General features: G+C 40.7%; 2 protein-coding genes across 3 annotated transcripts in view; one reads left to right on the forward strand and one right to left on the reverse strand.

The window, feature by feature from the left end:
* The window catches only part of LOC147246597 (inositol-tetrakisphosphate 1-kinase-like), a 34,746-nt gene extending 26,111 nt beyond the window's left edge, over positions 1-8,635 (reverse strand). Inside the window, exons 1-3 of one of the 2 annotated variants that reach the window (XM_086183176.1) lie at positions 8,540-8,635; positions 7,824-7,968; positions 1,670-1,694 (exon numbers count right to left, since the gene is read on the reverse strand). In XM_086183176.1, coding sequence (XP_086039302.1) covers positions 1,670-1,694; positions 7,824-7,918 — 120 coding nt within the window. In that variant the 5' untranslated portion in view covers positions 7,919-7,968; positions 8,540-8,635. Of the gene's footprint in view, positions 1-1,669; positions 1,695-7,823; positions 7,969-8,411 lie in introns of both variants that reach the window. The other variant, XM_086183175.1, reaches the window with a different exon arrangement.
* A 2,062-nt stretch (positions 8,636-10,697) lies between these two features.
* On the forward strand, positions 10,698-15,683 carry LOC147246598 (putative E3 ubiquitin-protein ligase UBR7). The gene is made up of 11 exons (XM_086182390.1): positions 10,698-10,938; positions 11,583-11,716; positions 11,806-11,866; positions 11,963-12,058; positions 12,141-12,194; positions 12,270-12,375; positions 12,480-12,604; positions 14,512-14,679; positions 14,769-14,925; positions 15,015-15,076; positions 15,188-15,683. The coding sequence occupies exons 1-11, from the start codon at positions 10,822-10,824 to the stop codon at positions 15,269-15,271; spliced, it is 1,164 nt and encodes a 387-aa protein (XP_086038516.1). The 5' UTR covers positions 10,698-10,821; the 3' UTR covers positions 15,272-15,683.
* Positions 15,684-17,851: the final 2,168 nt, after the last annotated feature.

Consider the following 17,851-nt stretch of genomic DNA (forward strand, 5'->3'; position numbering starts at 1 on the left):
ACAAGTTAAAACATCGCTCTTGGCTCATCTCCCAGCACAAGTCAGAAACAGACCATCATTCCTGTGGTGACATACTTCTTCAAACTACTAAAAAACAATCAAAAGGTTTGTTTTTTATTTTTAATCAATTAATTGATTCTACTAGTAGACAGATGACTTTCCCATGACATGTTTTTTTGTTGTTGTTGTTTTTTTAGTTGCCTGTTTAAAGTGGCATTGATTTGAAAACAATCTTAGGGACAGTCAAAAGATTATTGAACAAAAAATTCACAAGTGGAATTGGAGTGGACAGCTTTGTATCACAAGGCCAAGCCATCACAATGGCTGCCATTATCTTTGATTGTAATGTGGCCATTCCAGTATAGGCACTGACTGGCATTGGGTGCATCTCAGAGGCTCGAGTCACTGATGTGAACACAAAAACACCCCTGGGTGTCTATGTAACTGAGCTGTCTCAACTGGCAACGACAGCACATCAAAATATATAGAGACAGTTTGTGCTGATTGGGAGGAGGAGGAGGAGGAGGAAAACCCAATGGAAATCAAGTAGTCTAGGAAAGACAGAAAATGGGTGGCTGTGCTAGTATCTGGGTGCCCCCATAGCTCTGTGAGGATCTGCTGTCTCCCAGGAGGGTCTGAAAGCACAGTAGGGGACAAAGCATGCTTACTTTGGGACTATTCCCACGACCAGGCTCTTACAGGGTGTGCTGATATCGTCAGCACAGCGAGGGGGAAGATTCACGTTCAAATGTAAGGAAGAAAAAAAAAAAAAGAACCCCCCAAGTAGATGAGAGACAGCATAAAAAGAACACCAGTGAATGAGAGAAAAGCTCAGATAATGTCTTCTCAATCTAGGAGAGCACTTTAACTGACAAGTGCTTTTCAGCACTGAGCTCCCACGACTTAGGAACAATTGGTACTATCTACTGTATTGGGTGTGTGCACTCGCTCACTCTCGTACATAGGGTAATATGCAGTAATGAACAAGTTTTTCACTTCCCTGCAGCCTACATTTCACTAAACAGAACCCATCGGCCATCTTTTGATGAACCAAAAAAATTTCTACATAGTGTATTATCCCTTTTGGCACCATAGTTCCCAGAATACTTCTTTTAGTGGCTGTAATTATTGGTAGCCCGTACAAAAAAAAACAAAAAAAACCCTGCAGCTGCTCATATACTAAAATAACTTCTATCACTATGGATTGGAAGAGGAACAATAACGCTTTGGATGGGTAACCATTACCATTTACAGCACCCCCAAACGACTAGAAAATAACAGGAAGAGGCCTGATCAAATCTAATACACAATAATTAATAATGTGGTTTGTGAATCATAAACTGTACTTGTGAAAAAATGATAATAAAGAACTGTAAGCAAATTGGCCCAAGTGTGTGTGAGGTACACCAATTCCCACAGTACATTCTTCTCTTTAAAATACTAATATTAGTGTGTGTGTGTGTGTGTGAATTTGTGTGTGTGTGTGTGTGTGTGTGTGTGTGTGTGTGTGGGGAAATACATCAGACATGTAGGAGGTAATAGACTTGTAGCAGTGCTCAGGACAAATCTGAAACTGTCAGTGATCAATAATCTAAATTCACCAAGACAAATGACTCATACTGTTACATTTTTTTGTACAGTACCAAAAAAAAACATGATGTAGACTTACCTGAACAACTTCTATTCCTCTTTTCCTGGGGAAAAAAAAACAGACAGAAGTAATTGTCAGTAACTTTCAGAAATAAAATGCTTCCATAGTTCTTAGAAGCAGAAAAGATGCAGGATGTGTGATATTTACACAGTACCGTCCCACACAATGCCAAAGGTACATGTGCTAAAAGAAGGAAAATACCCCGACACGCCATCGAGGCATAAAAAAAAAAAATCATACCGATACCATCATTTGCAATAAAGTACTTCACTGTGTTTTTCTAATTTTCTCTGGTTTTGCACAATTTGGTGCAAAGGTTACACTGTGATCATTGTGTACAATAGTGTGGTACAATAAAGTAAGGGTTTCATGTTGCAAGGCTGCTTGGTTATCTAAGAAAAACACACACAAACAAAATTCAAAATACATTACTTATAATTTCAGAATTTGCAACTCAAACATACAAAGTTTAACTGTCTTTTTACATTAAAATGTCATGTTCTAAAATAGATCAAAGGAAGAGCAAAAACCATGCTTTACAAGATCCAACCACTTCTGCAACATTTGTGCAGTACTGTTCAAAATACGATTGTGTCTTTTTAACATGTATATAACCACACAGGCTGACATTGCTGTTTGATTAATTGTGCAACACTATTTTACACTAGTTGAGCTCTTTGAATTTGTTTCCCTTTATCATATGAAGCTGCTGTTCAATTGTATGGAAAAAATAGTTCCTCTTCAAAACAGAAACCAAGACAACTCACAAAAGCCCCTTGACAAGCGATCATAATCCTAGAAATTAAAAATTAAATATACCACATTAATTACTACATAAATAAACCTGATGGCAAGACAGCAAAGTAGGATCAGTGTGACAGTAACACTACATCCCACCACATAGCTGGAAAATATTCATTCCAACTATCACACATACTAGTCTTTGGATAAATATCTGTTGCTTGGCAACCAGCAGACTCCCTATACGGGTGGAATTCTTACAGGAGGTGATAATGTGTAGATCACAAAACTGTTCACAGGAGGAAACTGGACAGATGTCTTCTCATCTTCTCTGACGCTGCACAGCAGTAACATAGCAACTCAAAATTTATGAAAAATGATTTAATGTGGGAATATTTTCTTTCCATTAGAAGGATGTTTTTTTTCCCCCTACATATGTCATTTTATAGGGAAACATCTTACTCATCCATTGAGAGCTAAAACATTTGCCTTAACATAAATTACAAAAGAGAACGTTTGCGCGAAACCTGGTGGAGCTTGTTTGTCAAGTGTCCTGTCTGTCTTTGTTGGGTTACAAATGAGTTGTACAGGGTTAAGCAAAATAAAACAAGAAAAACTTGTTTGGCCGACATTATACAATTCCTCGTTGGGGGACTTTGCAAAAACAGAGGACAAAAACAAAAAAACAACAACAAAAACTGAAAAAACAAAACAAAACAGAAGAGCACCACCAACTCAGCCTGTCCAGCACAGTCGTTTTTGAGGTTACAGCCCCATGGCAACAGCAGTGCAGCCATTCACCACTTCACAACAATGTGGATATTTAATACTGCAGCTGGCTCGTTTCATGTGATGTGAATGGAGCCTTCAGTTTCAGCCTGTCTAAGCCATGGAGATGGTCCGCTCTCCGATACTCTTACAGAGCCAAAAGAATCAAAGGGATGAGGAGATGACCCAGCCGACAATCGGGACACGCTCACAAGTATTTGAACAGGCATGAATACACTAAAGAACTATGGAGGTATTATGAAACACAACACATTTCATTACACCATTTCATAGTCAAAGACAGTATCACATATCCATTAACTATAAACCCTAAAGTTCGGTATTTATGGTGCACCAGAGATATGACGCCTGTATTACAGTGTTTGAGAACTAGTTAAAGATTACAAGTCAGCAAGTGTGGTAGTTGGTGCACGGAGGTACTGTGGAATCACAGGGAATCTGGGAAACACGAATTTCAGTAACCTGGCTACTTAAAAGTGATACTTCATCCCAACAGTGAATATTGATGCTGTTGATTGTAATTTGTGGCATCAGGGCTCCATTAGCTCTAAGCTAAACATACATGGCTGTCTCTTTCTGCATTTTGGAGTCACAAAGAAATGGCGCAGTGGTGAAAAACCATCTTTTAGTGTCTTTAAAAGTACTTCTTTGTGAGTTCTTGAGAGGCCTAATAAACTTTTTGGGTGAAGTAAATCTATTTGGTCAAACATTAGCATACTTTTAAACAGCTCTGTGTAGTAATCCTGGGGTGGCATGGCTTTAGAGGTAGTGTGGCCATCTAACGACCAAAGGGTCGCTGGTTCAAGTATCCTTGAGCAAGATACTGAGCCCCTAATTGCTCCCGATGGCCCTGCGATGGACTTGCAGCCTGTCCAGGGTGAACCCGCCTCTCACCCAATGCCCCCCCGGAACCTTAATAGATAAGCAGTATAGAAAATGGATGGATGGATGGATGTGTAGTGATCTCCAGTTTCTTCCAGACACTCTGCTGCATCTTATGCACTCCTCAGGTCAGGCTTACATTTTGCTTTTGTTCTTGGACAAAGCAAATTAAAATGCCAGTTATTAAATAAATGTTTGGGCAGGAGTCGCTTGGCACCTCCTGGTTCAAATCAATCAAAGAGCTACAATATGATTTCAAAACAATTGTAAATTAATCCAAATTTTTGACTTTTGAAAGCATTATTTTTGTGCAATTACTTGCTACTTTTAAAACAGTGAATACTTGTAAGTAGCAGTGATTAAACAGATTTCTACTAACAACAAATTCAGTGATAAGCATGAACATTATGTGTGCAGATGAATGAATGTAAATACACAAACACCTTCTTAAATTAATTGCCCGAGCCTTTTTTTGACAATCCTTTTTTTTTTGCTTAAATCGACTCCTTATGATGTTTTGTCTGCAGGTTTTTGTGTTTTCAGAAAAACTTTGAAAAATGACATGTGGTTATTTTAAGAAGGTGACAAAATGTAAATTGGGAAACGTGGCAGATTATTACAGGGGATCGTAACAAAACGACTGGATTCTCAATGTTTGGGGAAAAAAAGTCTTTTTGCATACAGAAATTATGTTTTCGATAATTACTATACGTCTGAGAATCGGGGTTAACGGTTTAACGAATCCCCTGTCACTTTACGGAAACCAGGTTTCTCATTTACATAAGAGGAACTCAACTGTAACTGTGGAACTCAAATGCACATTAACATGTTGAGTAGTTTATGAGTGTTAGAGTGTTAAGAAAATACGGTCCAGCTCAGCACAGCAAATGATTAGAATGATTTGAAAACAGTATCAACGCTGTGTAAAGTCCTCCAGCAAGGTCAGTGTCAAAAAGTGTTGTATTTTGGGATGTGAAACAGGCCCGACTTGAAATATAATGGCTTCCTCCTTGGCCCATTGTGCACCCTTTGACAGAATTTTGTAGTTTTAGTTTAATCCTGTTGGCTGACAGAAACACAAACCAACAGATGCAAGTGAAAACATAACCTACTTGGCTGAGGTAACGCGTATGATTCAGTCTGATGATAACAGGGACAGAAATAACAGCATCATCAGGTGAGGCAACATCTGACTGTTCGTATACTGTTGATGCATTTGCTAACATTGAGCCAATAGAGTTTGAATGATGCTCAATAGAGGAAAAACAGGACAAACATATGGTCAATGTCATCTAATCCGATGTGTTGTGCTAGAGAGCATTAGCCTTGTCCTGGCGGATCTTTGTGACAATATTTTCATATGATTAAATGTTGTTTTAGCAGGTGACTCTCAAGGGAATCGCAATTTTACAAATCTGATATAGCAGCAGACAGTTGTGTGGGACACAAAAATCTCCCAAAAAAAACCCTCTAAAGCTTTGCTGAGAGAGCGTTGCCGGTCACTGACCAGCAGGACTCTCATCGTGTCCAGCTGCACGAGACAGGGAGGAAGCAGTCAAAATGTCAGCTGCAAGCCATATGATGAAAGGGAACAAACCTGGCCACTCAATCACGGGAGTGTAATACTGGCACACTGTGTATAAACTAAGAATAGTTAGTGGAGATAATAAAGCCACACAAGTCCGACAGTTGCCCAATTTCATCAAGTCAGGTTTTCAGAGGAGGAAATTCAAAAAGTGTAAAAATCTAAAGAAGCTGTGATGGATGCGACAAAAGCCGGTCCAGATAAAGAGTCATCATACATAGGGAGATTATCCAAGTTCCATATTTTCCTTCCTCTGGCAGATGACTTTTATTTTCTTGTATGACAGGGTAAACATGTCAGTAAAAAGAGAACTAACTAGATGGCAGGGGACATTTCGTCATGGATGACCTTCCATGTGACAGCTTATATTACGCATCGTGACTCTTAACCATCTCAACGTGATGGTGTTTGTATTGTATAAAGAAACTGAAATGCGATATATTTTAGCACTCTTCCTCTTCAGACAGCAGCCTTCAGTGCAGATCTGGGGAACGCTGTGACCCAGAGAGGGAATTGTATGTGTGTGTGTGTGTACGTATGGGTGGGGGTATGGTGGGGGGGAGTTAAAGATTAAAAATGTTTTGTAGATTACAGCGTGGTAATCTGTCTCAATCAGGTCACCCTGTGAAGTAACAACCCTCTTGCGAGGGGGGGGGGGGAATCCTGTGAACCCTTCTCACAGTAACATTTACGTTAACAACTGCAGCCGTCAAACTCCATACGTGCTGACACACACCATCTCACCTCGGAGCTCTCCCCCGATCCAATATACAAGGTGAGTTAAGACGCCACAAATTCACATCTGTTCAGGAAATTCACACCCAACTTAATGACAACTTATATAACTTTTTGCTCTGCTGAAGGTGGATAAGCCGCAACATGATAACATTGATTCTCCAAGCTTGTGATGGGAAGCTGAGAGAACATCAGTATCGCACCCTTGAAGCAGTTCATATTATGACTACATATCTAGATAGAGACGTCTACGTCTAGAAGCAAAAGTGTCTCACAACTACTGATGATACGCCAAGGCTGGCATCTTTTATCACACTCTTCCAATTACAATCAATATAAGATACTGTAATGGACAAAGGCTGACTTGGTGAAATAAGGACTTTCCCACCCACACGCACCTGCCTGAACATTTCACTGCTTCAGCAAAATGGATGCAGCGCAACTGTTTTTGCTACATGTCCTGTTGCGCATACAGTATCTTAACTGCACACATTCCCTCCCTGCTGTCTTCTTGACGGAGCGCCATGTCTCAACAAGCAGAGATTCAAGACATAACAAACACAATGTACCGCGCTTTTCTCCAACGGAACGCTTGACTTATACCTGTACCATCTACCCTTGGGGCTGGGCCATATCGCAACATCGCACTAAATCCAACTCTTGATAAAAAAAGGTTTGCTGTGAACCATATGCTCATAATCTTAATATCTTTTAAAAAAAAATCTTTTTCATTTGTTTTTTTCTGGAATTAGATTATGGATAATGCAAGTATTTTCATTATAATTTTCATAGCAAATTCACTGTTACTGTTTAATGACGACCAGAATAAAAGCTGTAAAAATAAAAAATACAATGAGTCAATCTTGAGAAAATTAACCATTTCAATAATTGCTCCTTTGTTTCAGTCTTTTATGACTCATTTGTCAGATCCAGACTCTTTGTTATGACAGTCTGCGGCTTTATCGTCATGTATGACATTTTTGATCACACAATTAATCCTTACAATAAAATAAATTGAATATTACATTTTTTGCATTAATATTCATGCTTGCACGTCTCTTGCGACAGCATGCTGATGTGATGAGTAGTAACAGTGTTTTGTGGCATCATGACCATAGCACCATTTGTACTGTTGCTGCAAAAAAAGGGTTAAGGTGTAAATCACCCACCTGTAACATGCATGCATACTATTAAAAATATTTTAAATTCAATTTGAGTATAAGCTCAAATGCAACAGGGGATGATGGTGATAGTACGATAGGTACAGTCTGCATGAGAACTACAAAAGAGTGAAGGTCATGATCCTTACATTACTTCATACTGCCTAAACACTGGGACACAAATGCTTATAGATATTAACCTACTGTGTGAATGCACGTTAACCTGTCACTGTTGCTCTTCAGTGACCTCCCCTAGGTGCCAAGCGTCAAAGCTACATACCTGCACAGATCAGCAAACGCCTGGAAATTCAGCTTCTTCATCTTCTTCTCGCTGAGCCAGTAGCCGACTCTCCGGCCTTTCAGGAAGGTCTGCATCTCCACCGTGCTCCTGGTCCCTCTCCGGATGATGTGACTGAAGGTTCAACCTGGGGAGGAGGACAAACAGGAAACCTCTGTGTCTTCTCTCAAAAGAAGGAAAACTCAACTTCATGACTCGCTTAAAGCACAGCTCGAAGTGGCGCTTGCTACCTCGGTGCCCCCTGGAGCTCGAATACCTCCCAGCTAACTTTACCTAGCATTCAAATGTCATTTTACACTGAATGTTGAGCATCAGCGAAACACACGCGCGGACCCCTTTTAAGCTAACTTCAACAGCTAATGTTAGCAGGCTAGCTGGGTTGTGATATGCCCTGCTAGCCAAATGTATGAGATAAGGAAACGCAAGTCAGCTGGCTAACATGGTTAAATGACTGAACGGGACTGTGCCACCTCCAAATACCATACGAGTAAGTCGCTAGCTAGTTCGAGAAAACATGAAGCTTCTCTGTGAATAATGCTGGCAAGGAGAGGCTGTGGGGAGCTAACTAACCTGGTAGTTTTAGCACCCTGAATCTCCGTCCTCTTCAGAAACTAGCTCGGGTAGTTTCCCATTCTGGGTCCGCGGAAGAGTGGAAGTTTTCAGACAAGGTGACAGATGACAGGCTCAGCTGGACTCACGTTGTGATGTTCCTGGTGTTTTCTCCCTCTGTCTCTGAGCTCAACTGACTGCACACACCCAGGATCGAGGAGACTGATACCGCCTCCACTGGCAGCTCGGAAAACACACAGTTTTACTATTTATTTATTTATTTATTTATTTATTTATTTTACCCCGGTCACATTTCCGCAGTTGCCTTGCCAACTCGATGAATTTCTCCATAAGTCACTTTGAAAATATAGCTTAACATTCCAGCTTCTAAGTCCAATCATCTTGTGCGAATACATGTTAGGTCACAGATATGCCTCAATGGGTGTGTCGGACATTTGTTAATCAGTTAATTGGTTTCCCAACTAATGTTCAAAGGTCAACAAGAGTGTCGAACACAATAAATCCCCGAAATTCATTCTGTGTTGCTCCATATTGAAATCTGTTTAGGATTTGCAAGATTTCCGACGGCCTGTAAAGGCAACGCGGTAAGGGCAGTGAAGTTCAGTGGACGCGTTTCATCTTTTCATCCTGGATGCGAGGTTGAGCAGCAGACGGATGAATTAACTGGAGTTTCCTCTTCAGAGCATAATAATAAATTCATATAGTTTTGGATGAATAAAGACAACCGGCCATAAGCCTTCAAAATCCAAATATGTTTAAGTAAGTTTCCCTCTGACTCCGCAAAAAAAAAAAAAAAAAATCCTTTTTTCTTTTATGGTAATGATAATTGATACATGTAGGGACGCAGTTTGACAAGAATAGCCGAAGATCATAAGTCAGTTACATTTCTTTGAACTATTTCAAAGTATTTCCCCGACCTGTTCATATCATTAGGTACATTCTACATTCAGTGAATGAAACTGCCTTGGAACATTTTGTGAAACAGATGTCAAATAGAATTCTTATAACTGACACTTATAAATTTCATATAAAGCTGATGCTAAAGCTTTTATTTTACTACTTTTACTGCTGCTACTAGTGCTACTACTACTATTACTACAACTACTACTACTACTACAAACACTATTCGGTGCTTTTTGTGTGATCATGAACATACAAACCATCCCAGTTTACGTAATGTACCGATCCTTCAATTGTCAGCGGGATTCAATGGAGAGCTGGACTACAGTCCGAGGTGCACTGGTGCCATCTACTGGACAACCACTCGAACATACAGTAGAGCTTCCTATCTTATTTCGAAGTTACAGGCTCGCCCGCTACCAACGGTGGAAAGTAATATTTTACTTATTTCCCTTTTCTTTTGTTTTTTTCTTACTTTGGTATTTGCAGTTAGGAAGATTTTCTGATTTCACTCCACCGTATTGAACTTTACCCATCAGTAGCTTGTTTCTTTTGAAGAAAAAAAAGCCTAGAAATTATGAAATAAAAAACAAGAACGTTTTGAGAGTTCTGTTAAAATAAATGTAGTTGTTTTTATTCACAAGCGACGTGAGACACTATAGTATTTGTTAAGATCAGTGGAATCAAAGAGTGGGCACTGCACATGACGTGGAAATACAGATTTGTATTCAAGGAAGGAAGAGTGTGGGACCGGCGTGGAATGTTGTAACTGGCCGGGGTTGCAATTCATTTAGGGATGGAAAACAGTTTCTCCTTCTTTTTCCTGATAAATAATTCATATATTTTCTGTCAAAAAGAGAACAAGACAAGCAGATGCAACCAGTAGCTGTAGAGCAAGCAGAGATTTGAACGCTAATTCCAAATTACTGATAATAATACTCTATTCATATCTATAGTATCACAATTTTTTTAATGATTGTGGATTTTTTGTAGAATATCGGTCCGCATTATACACTTTATTTACTTGTAATAAACATATAACTAATGGCTGTGTTGGGTGATATATCCGGAAGTGTAATGATCGAGGAAGAAAGAATAATTAACCCATTTTGTATCAGTATTGTCAAAGTACAGGTATCACATAGCTTTAAAAAAAGTTTGATATCCAGCTTTATCCAGACTGTCCGCTCTGGGACAAAACAAAAACAACCTCATGTCACAAATAGAAATAATCATTGGTATATTTTCTCCAATTTTGATGAAGTAGTATATCGTATTCTGCCCCCCCCCCCCCCCCTTGAACGTTACAGCTGTAGTAAAATTCAGCCTTGTGATTTAAACAAGAAGAGGAAGAAGAATCACGGAGTTACGTCACTTCCTCACGTGGTCTTGGCCCAAACTCCCGCCCGGAACATCAGACATTGTAAACATTGTTGTCCCTGTAGCGTGGACATTTCTTCTTTTCTTTCTTTCTTTTTTTATGAAACAAACTTTTGTTTCATACTAAAAGATGACCGCACATACAAGTGAGCCAAATATTGACGCTGTTCTTGCAAACGAAGAAGACCTGGACAGGGCTTTCTGTGTGCTGGCTGGAAGCGACCCAGAGAACTGCTCCTATCCCCGGGTAAGAAAAGCTTCCTGCACCGCTGCATTCATACGCTGCTTTGTTTAAATTAGAGCCGCGCAATGAAGCGTTGAGTGTGTGGTCGTTGCAGTCGCACCCCGTAGTTCTAGCATTTATTCTTTGCTGTTTCTGTGGGGAGTGAAATGATCACTGCAGTCAGTTTGATGGATGAACGATAAATTCAATACAGAAATATCGCGATATTTTTCCCCACAATGCTGTATCGATTTTTCAGCCACTTGCATTGATATTTTATCAATATTTCAATATAAAATTATATTCTGACACCATATTTGATATTGCAGCCGTATTTCAGATGATGCTGTGGTTGAATTGACTCTGTTCAGCAACAGTGTGGAAATATAGTAATGGATTAAAATGAAAAGTTAATGAACATCATTTTGTCGCAATTTGCTCTGTTATCACTATAATGTGATGTGTATGTAAGTAAACCACTCATTTTATCAGTAAATTATGTAGTGTTGAATATAATCATGTTGTAATCTAATGACAAAATCGTGTCGCGACATGCATTGTAATGTCTGGTCCTCGCCAATTTTTAGCTCCACTAATTTTCCTGATTGACGATTGTTATTCCCTTTCGATGTTGGATAATAACTTGCCAATAACGTGTTTGTTTGCAGGGCTACGTGAAGAGACAGGCTGTGTTCGCCTGCAGCACCTGTACCCCCAACGCCGCCGAGCCTGCTGGGGTTTGCCTCGCCTGTGCCAATAAATGCCACGATGGACACGATATCTTTGAACTCTACACCAAAAGGTAGAAGAAAAACAACTAAAAACCTGATCACGCAAACTCAGTCCTGCGGGTTTATTGCTTAACTCCTTTTCTTACTCCCCCCCCGGTAGAAATTTCCGCTGTGATTGTGGGAACAGCAAGTTTGGGGATTTTCAGTGCCAGCTCGCTCCCGTGAGTCCCCTGATTTGTGTCTTACCCGTTCTCTGTCTCCTCTCCCAGCTCGTCTGATGTGCCTTTTTTGGGGGTTGGTCCCTTTTACATCCGCAGGTGAAAGATGACGACAATGTAAAAAATCTCTACAATCACAACTTCTACGGCTGCTACTGTACATGCGACCGGCCTTACCCAGATGCAGATGATCGGGTACTTCTTTTTGTCCCCCAAAATAAATGGAATTCATAATATTTTGGAATTGTTTGTCATCTGTGATTCTGTGACTCACCAGGTCAACGATGAGATGATTCAGTGTGTCATCTGTGAGGACTGGTTTCATACCAGGGTGAGTCTGTTAACTCTCCCCCTCTCTCTCATGCTCAACCCTGAGCTCTGTATTTAGTCCTGTTTTCTCTGACAGCACCTTGGCTGCACCATGGTGGAACCTGAGGAGCTGCAGGAGATGGTATGTGAGGCCTGCATGAACAAGGCTCCATTCCTGTGGACGTATGCCGCTCGCTATGCAGGTGACTTCTTCTCCTGAGCTGCTTGGAGAGAAAAAAAATTCTTGTGTTTAAAAAAAAAAAAAAAAAAAAAAAAAAAGCAACATAAGATCCACTTGTCTCTCTAGTGTCACCTGAAGAGGGGGAGGTAGAGGTCGATGTGGAGGAAAGAGACGAGAAGGTGGAACATTCACAGCCGAGTCAAAACAAGGATGAAGAGCCGTGCACCAGTGTTGAGCACATGAACCAGGAGGTGAGAGAAACACTCGTGGGACCTTCTTCACCTCTCAGCTGCCAGGGATAACGTATTGTTGTAGGCCGATCCAGAGGTTAGCATCGCCACGGGGTCCTTCAACCAAGGGTTAATAGATTCTTACATCTGATTTGAATTATTGCAGAAAACACAGATGTTTTGTTTAATATGAAGAAGCTTTGCAAACTATTTTTAAGTTTAAATGCAAAGGTAACGTTAAGCTCCGGACAGACTGACAGGTGCGCGACTTCCGGCGTCACTACGATGAGCTTCATTTAATGTCTGCGGTCACAGCGGGGCCACTTTAGCTCCTTGTTAGCAATAAACCTGTTTAAGATCCGTAAGAAACTTAAAAGTTCCAGAGTACTGTATTTTCTGATGTATTTTTTAAACATTAAAGCTGCTGTAAGACACATTCTGACTGTACCCTACTAGACCTTTAATCTTTTTCCAACATAATTTGGAGTTTAATCAACATAATCAACAAAAATCTTTGAATATTTAATTCTGAAATGTCACGTAGGTATCTAGTGATCATTGTCAAAACGTACAATCAAACTTGACGTGAGTAGCCGGTGAAGTAAAGAGACGCTCCTGTTCAGCAGCTGGGAAAGTACTCGAGTTTTACTCTCCACGGGCTCTTTGTCAGATTTCTGACATTTATGGATTATCGTTTTTTTAATACACCAGAAATGTGAGTGTCTCGTCATAACTTACCTCTATTGTGGAGCTTTTTTCAGGGCACTAGGTAGCGCATACATTTTACATTCATTATTTAGAGCCTCAGTGAAACGGCAGATAGTAGATAAAGTAGTCCTCGTAGTAAATTGGGAGAGATATTTGGGATACAGCCCAGGCTTAATTTGACCCTTTTCTAACACTGACCCATTAAGCATTTTATTTACAGTTGTCTTTTCTTTTCTTTTTTTTTTTGGGTCCCTAAATGAACTAAGCGAGCACTTTACTGTACATACTGCAAGTGCTACTTTCAGTTATTTATTTCTATCCTCCTTCAAACCAGGGCGTCCCAAAGTGAGGTCCCGGAGAGATGCTGCCAGATTAGAAAAAAACAACAACAAGAACAAAAACAATGAAGTCAACAATTCTAAAGAAACTTAAGATATTTACATCAATTATGGCGTCTGTAAAAATGCTCTCATTTGTTATGATTTGTTTCATTATTTGCCAGGAGAGTGACACTAAGTGCGTGACATCAGTTTGGAATTAGTCAAGTAAGAAGAAAAAATGAAGAGGCTGAGACTTTCTTGTTGGCACTGCTCACTGTGTAGTTTGAGTATCGGCGCCCTGGTGTCATGAGGTCATTTCATTTTAAAATATCCATATCGGGCCTGGAGAAGTAGCAAACATGCTCCTGATACCTTTTTTTTATATCGGTGTATCATTCGCTATTGAAAGAAATCTGTTTTGGATCATCATAAGTTTTTCAATCAAAGTACATGCCATTAAATTAAGTTCAATATACGGTCAATTTTAAGTGGTCAAGGTGTAAAAGACATTGAAACATATGTAAAAATGAATCGGGAGCATCTCTGTCCATCATCGTTTCATGCGAGGCAGCTGTTGTTGGTAGCCATCCAGCCACTAGATGGGGCAGGACGGTAAAGCAAGGCTCCTGTTACTGTGCTTTCCCCTCCTCTGGGTAATTAGAGGAGAAATGACCCACGAGGCCCTGCTTCTCCCGCTCTGTAGACAGCTTTGGCCAGGCTTCACAGGGCAGCTTACTGTAAACTGGTGATTTTCATCGCCCAATCAGTCGCCCCGAGACTTCCCCGGGTGAGTTTGCAGTGCTGCACGGACATGTTTCACACAACTGAGGTGTTATCATGTTCTTCCTGTCCGTCAAAACACCATAAATTACTCCCTTCCTGTGTTGTTCCTTTCTTAAGACGGCCGCAAACGGTTCTTCTTGCAAAAGGACTCATGAGGAAATGACCAACAGCGCAGAGTGCAAGCTGAAGGAGCTGCAGGTCCAGAACCGGGATAAACCAAGAAGGGGGGCCGTGTTCTGGCCGTACACTTGGCGCTCCACACTTTGCTCGTGCACAAGCTGCAAGGTTGGTCACGAGAGCAGCACTTTCTCCATTTAATCCCAGTTCTTTTCTTAATGAATGTGCCTTTAAATGTGTGTCGCATCGGTGCACAGAGAGCTTACGTGGCCGCCCAGGTACAGTTTCTTCTGGATCAGTCCGACTCGGTCCTGGCCTACGAGAACAGAGGCTTAGACATGCCGTTTGGGCAGCACCCGCTGATGGCATTGACGAGCTCGATGAACAGGGTGCAGCAGCTGGAGGTCATTTATGGTGAGCAGTTAAAACTAACAGAATCACGTATTTTCCCTCAGAGGACATCTAGTGAAACTTGATTGAAACTAGTTGTCATATTTCATTAGGTTACAACGAGCTGATGACAGCCATCACCGCATTTTTACACCAACATGCTGCTGAAGACAAGGTAAGACTGGTTGGAATTATTTACCCACAATCCCCTGTTTGGTTGCACACATCAGTGCTACTGGGCGTGCTAATTGTCTCCGACTTTCTGCAAACCTTCCATCTCTATCAGGTCGTTACAGCAGAGGCCATACAACAGTTTTTTGATGAACTGCGGGACAGAAAACGTCGCAGAACCAACGCAAGCTACCAGTAACAAGGATCCATATCGCTGCCATCATATGGTGCCGCGGATGAACGTGAAGATCTTTTTTTTTTTTTTTTTTTTTGAATAAACAACTTTTTCTTTAGCTGCAACCAATGAACAATTAGTGAATTAAACTTTGACGTCCACTAACTGAAATGTTACATCAGGACTTTGGGGTTGTGCCACTTTTCTATTCTGTTGATTGGTAGTGATGCAGTGAAGCACATTAAAGTTGACTTGAAACATTTAATGCACACTGATGTTTTTATAACCAAAATTCAGCACTGGATGTTTGAAAGAGGTTAACTGATGCGAATGTTTTTCACATAAAGCTGCATGAATGTTGAGATTGTGTTTCTGCTGATGACCAGTAAACCCATTTAAATAAGTGATTTCACAGAATATTACAGAACCCTGGCGTGGCCGGAGGGGGGGGGGGAAGGGGGGGGTATATCTAGGCCATAAGCTATATCTTGCCTTCTCAATTGAATTATGTTTCTGAATAAGTTATGTGGTAGCCTCAGATGTTTTTTTGTTTCTCTCCATGGCCTCTTCCAGAGCGCTCTAGAACAGCATTGTTTTATGTGGGTTCAAGTTCCTAATAAAGTTTGTTTGCACAAAACAGTTGAAATCATGTGACTTTCATAATATCAAACCAGTTTATTTTGAGGATGCCAAAGTTGACCACTGTTATGCACCTTTTTGAGGCGACAGTAGAAAAATAGATTCAGTGAAACTAAATGCAACTTAATATCAGTCTACAAACATTGTTTTCTATGATACAAGTACAATGTACCTGCTAGAATTCAACACAAGCAATCAAACATTTCAGATGGTTCAATTTCCAAAAGGTGCTAAATAACACTATGTACACAAAAACGAGCTACATGAGAGTTCAAACAACTATTTGATGCAGGCTGGTAAGCTGGTAGAAAAGAGCTTGCATAGACATCAAAGTCACTTCTCCAATGAAAGCCCAGCCGCAGGCAGGGAAGGCACTGGCTTCTCTACAGCAAAGAGCAAAACAAGGACTATTATTCAATGGAACATTGTCCTGGAAAATTAAAAAACTACCCAACATGAACATAGGGAGGAATCCGAAGTTTTGCATTTTTTCCCTATGAAGCAAGCTAGATGGAAAAATGATTTTTCTGCTTGGCAACCTCTATCATCAGATCGTCTACATATTCCTGTCACTTGGTGTAAATAGGAAAACGGGGAAAAAAAAAAAAGATCTCTACAAAACATGGTAATCCACACCACCTACAATATTGAACACATTGCCCTAAATGCATAACATTTAAGACCAAAATAGATTCTGAGACACAATCTTTATGTTTTATACCACACATTCGTAGTGAGATTCCATGACAAAGACAAGTACACAGTGTTGTCCACTACAGTAAAACACAAACCTTCAACAACCACTAAAATGTGATAGAAACCATTTAAAAAATTTCATCAGAACACGTGGAACTCAATTCATTATATACAATTCCCATTGGAGATATGAGCCAGCAATCGCCAACTTTTCTTCAGTCAATATTCCTTTTTGTTCATTCGTTCCTGTTCCCTTCAACCTGGGAACAGGAGGCTCCTACAGTGCAATGATACTGGTGTGTGTGAGGTTCTAGGCCAGCTGTTAGCACCAACAGCCTTTGATGCGTTTACTTGCAAGGGAGCTACAACTGTTGCGGTTCTTAAACAGTATCAACACTGACTGTGTAAGTCCCGAGTCTCCCATGAGGTGGCGAGATGGAGGCCTGATGTGTGTATCCAGACAACTGCAGTGTGTGTCCGTAGTGAACAGAACAGTCGAATAAGCAATTAACAGGGGTTGCGATAGAATGACATCATACTTAATTGAATACAAGGTAGCTAAAACCGAATATTCCAAGCACAGATTAAGGCTTTAGATTTTATTAGTTGATGCTATCAGATTAAACACAACAAGAGGGAGCCCTAGCACACTGACCACTGCACTCTTTGCCAAAGACTAATCTTCTTAGACTCCCTGATATGTACAAGCAGACCTGTCTGAGGGTTGCGGGGGGGTGATGGTGGTGGTACAGGTTTGAGATTGTCAAAACACCTATCAAAGTTACCCTTGCACACACACACACACACACACACACACACACACACACACACACACACACACACACATGTTCAGCTGCAAACCTGACAAAACCTCTATTTGATCACTGTACACCATGGGCCACAGCCTCTGCCTCCAAGCTACAAACTCAGAGCTACGATGGTTAAAAGCCTGACATAGTTATCATCAGACTGGGTTACCGGAGAAGGACGAGCTCTGATGACCTACTTCCTGTCAGATCCAATTTCTGCTGTGTGTGACTGAGCCATGGCCCATTACTCATCAGCACTGCAAAACCAGGGACGAGAGGGAGAGAACGAGTCAGGTGGGTTGCTATACGCATGTTACAGAAAGAAATGGAAATACAAGTCATGGGAGAAAACGGAGTACAGCCAGGAGTATTTTCATATGCTGTTATCGTAATACTCTCCTCCAGACTGTGTGCCATTGTTTGCCTGTGTAAATTGAGATTCCTATCCTGCCATCTCCCA

The sequence above is a fragment of the Aulostomus chinensis genome, chromosome 17 (assembly GCF_037954235.1).
Source record: "Aulostomus chinensis isolate RoL2024-O1b breed Wild chromosome 17, RoL_Achi_v1.0, whole genome shotgun sequence".
Taxonomy (NCBI): Eukaryota; Metazoa; Chordata; class Actinopteri; order Syngnathiformes; family Aulostomidae; genus Aulostomus; species Aulostomus chinensis.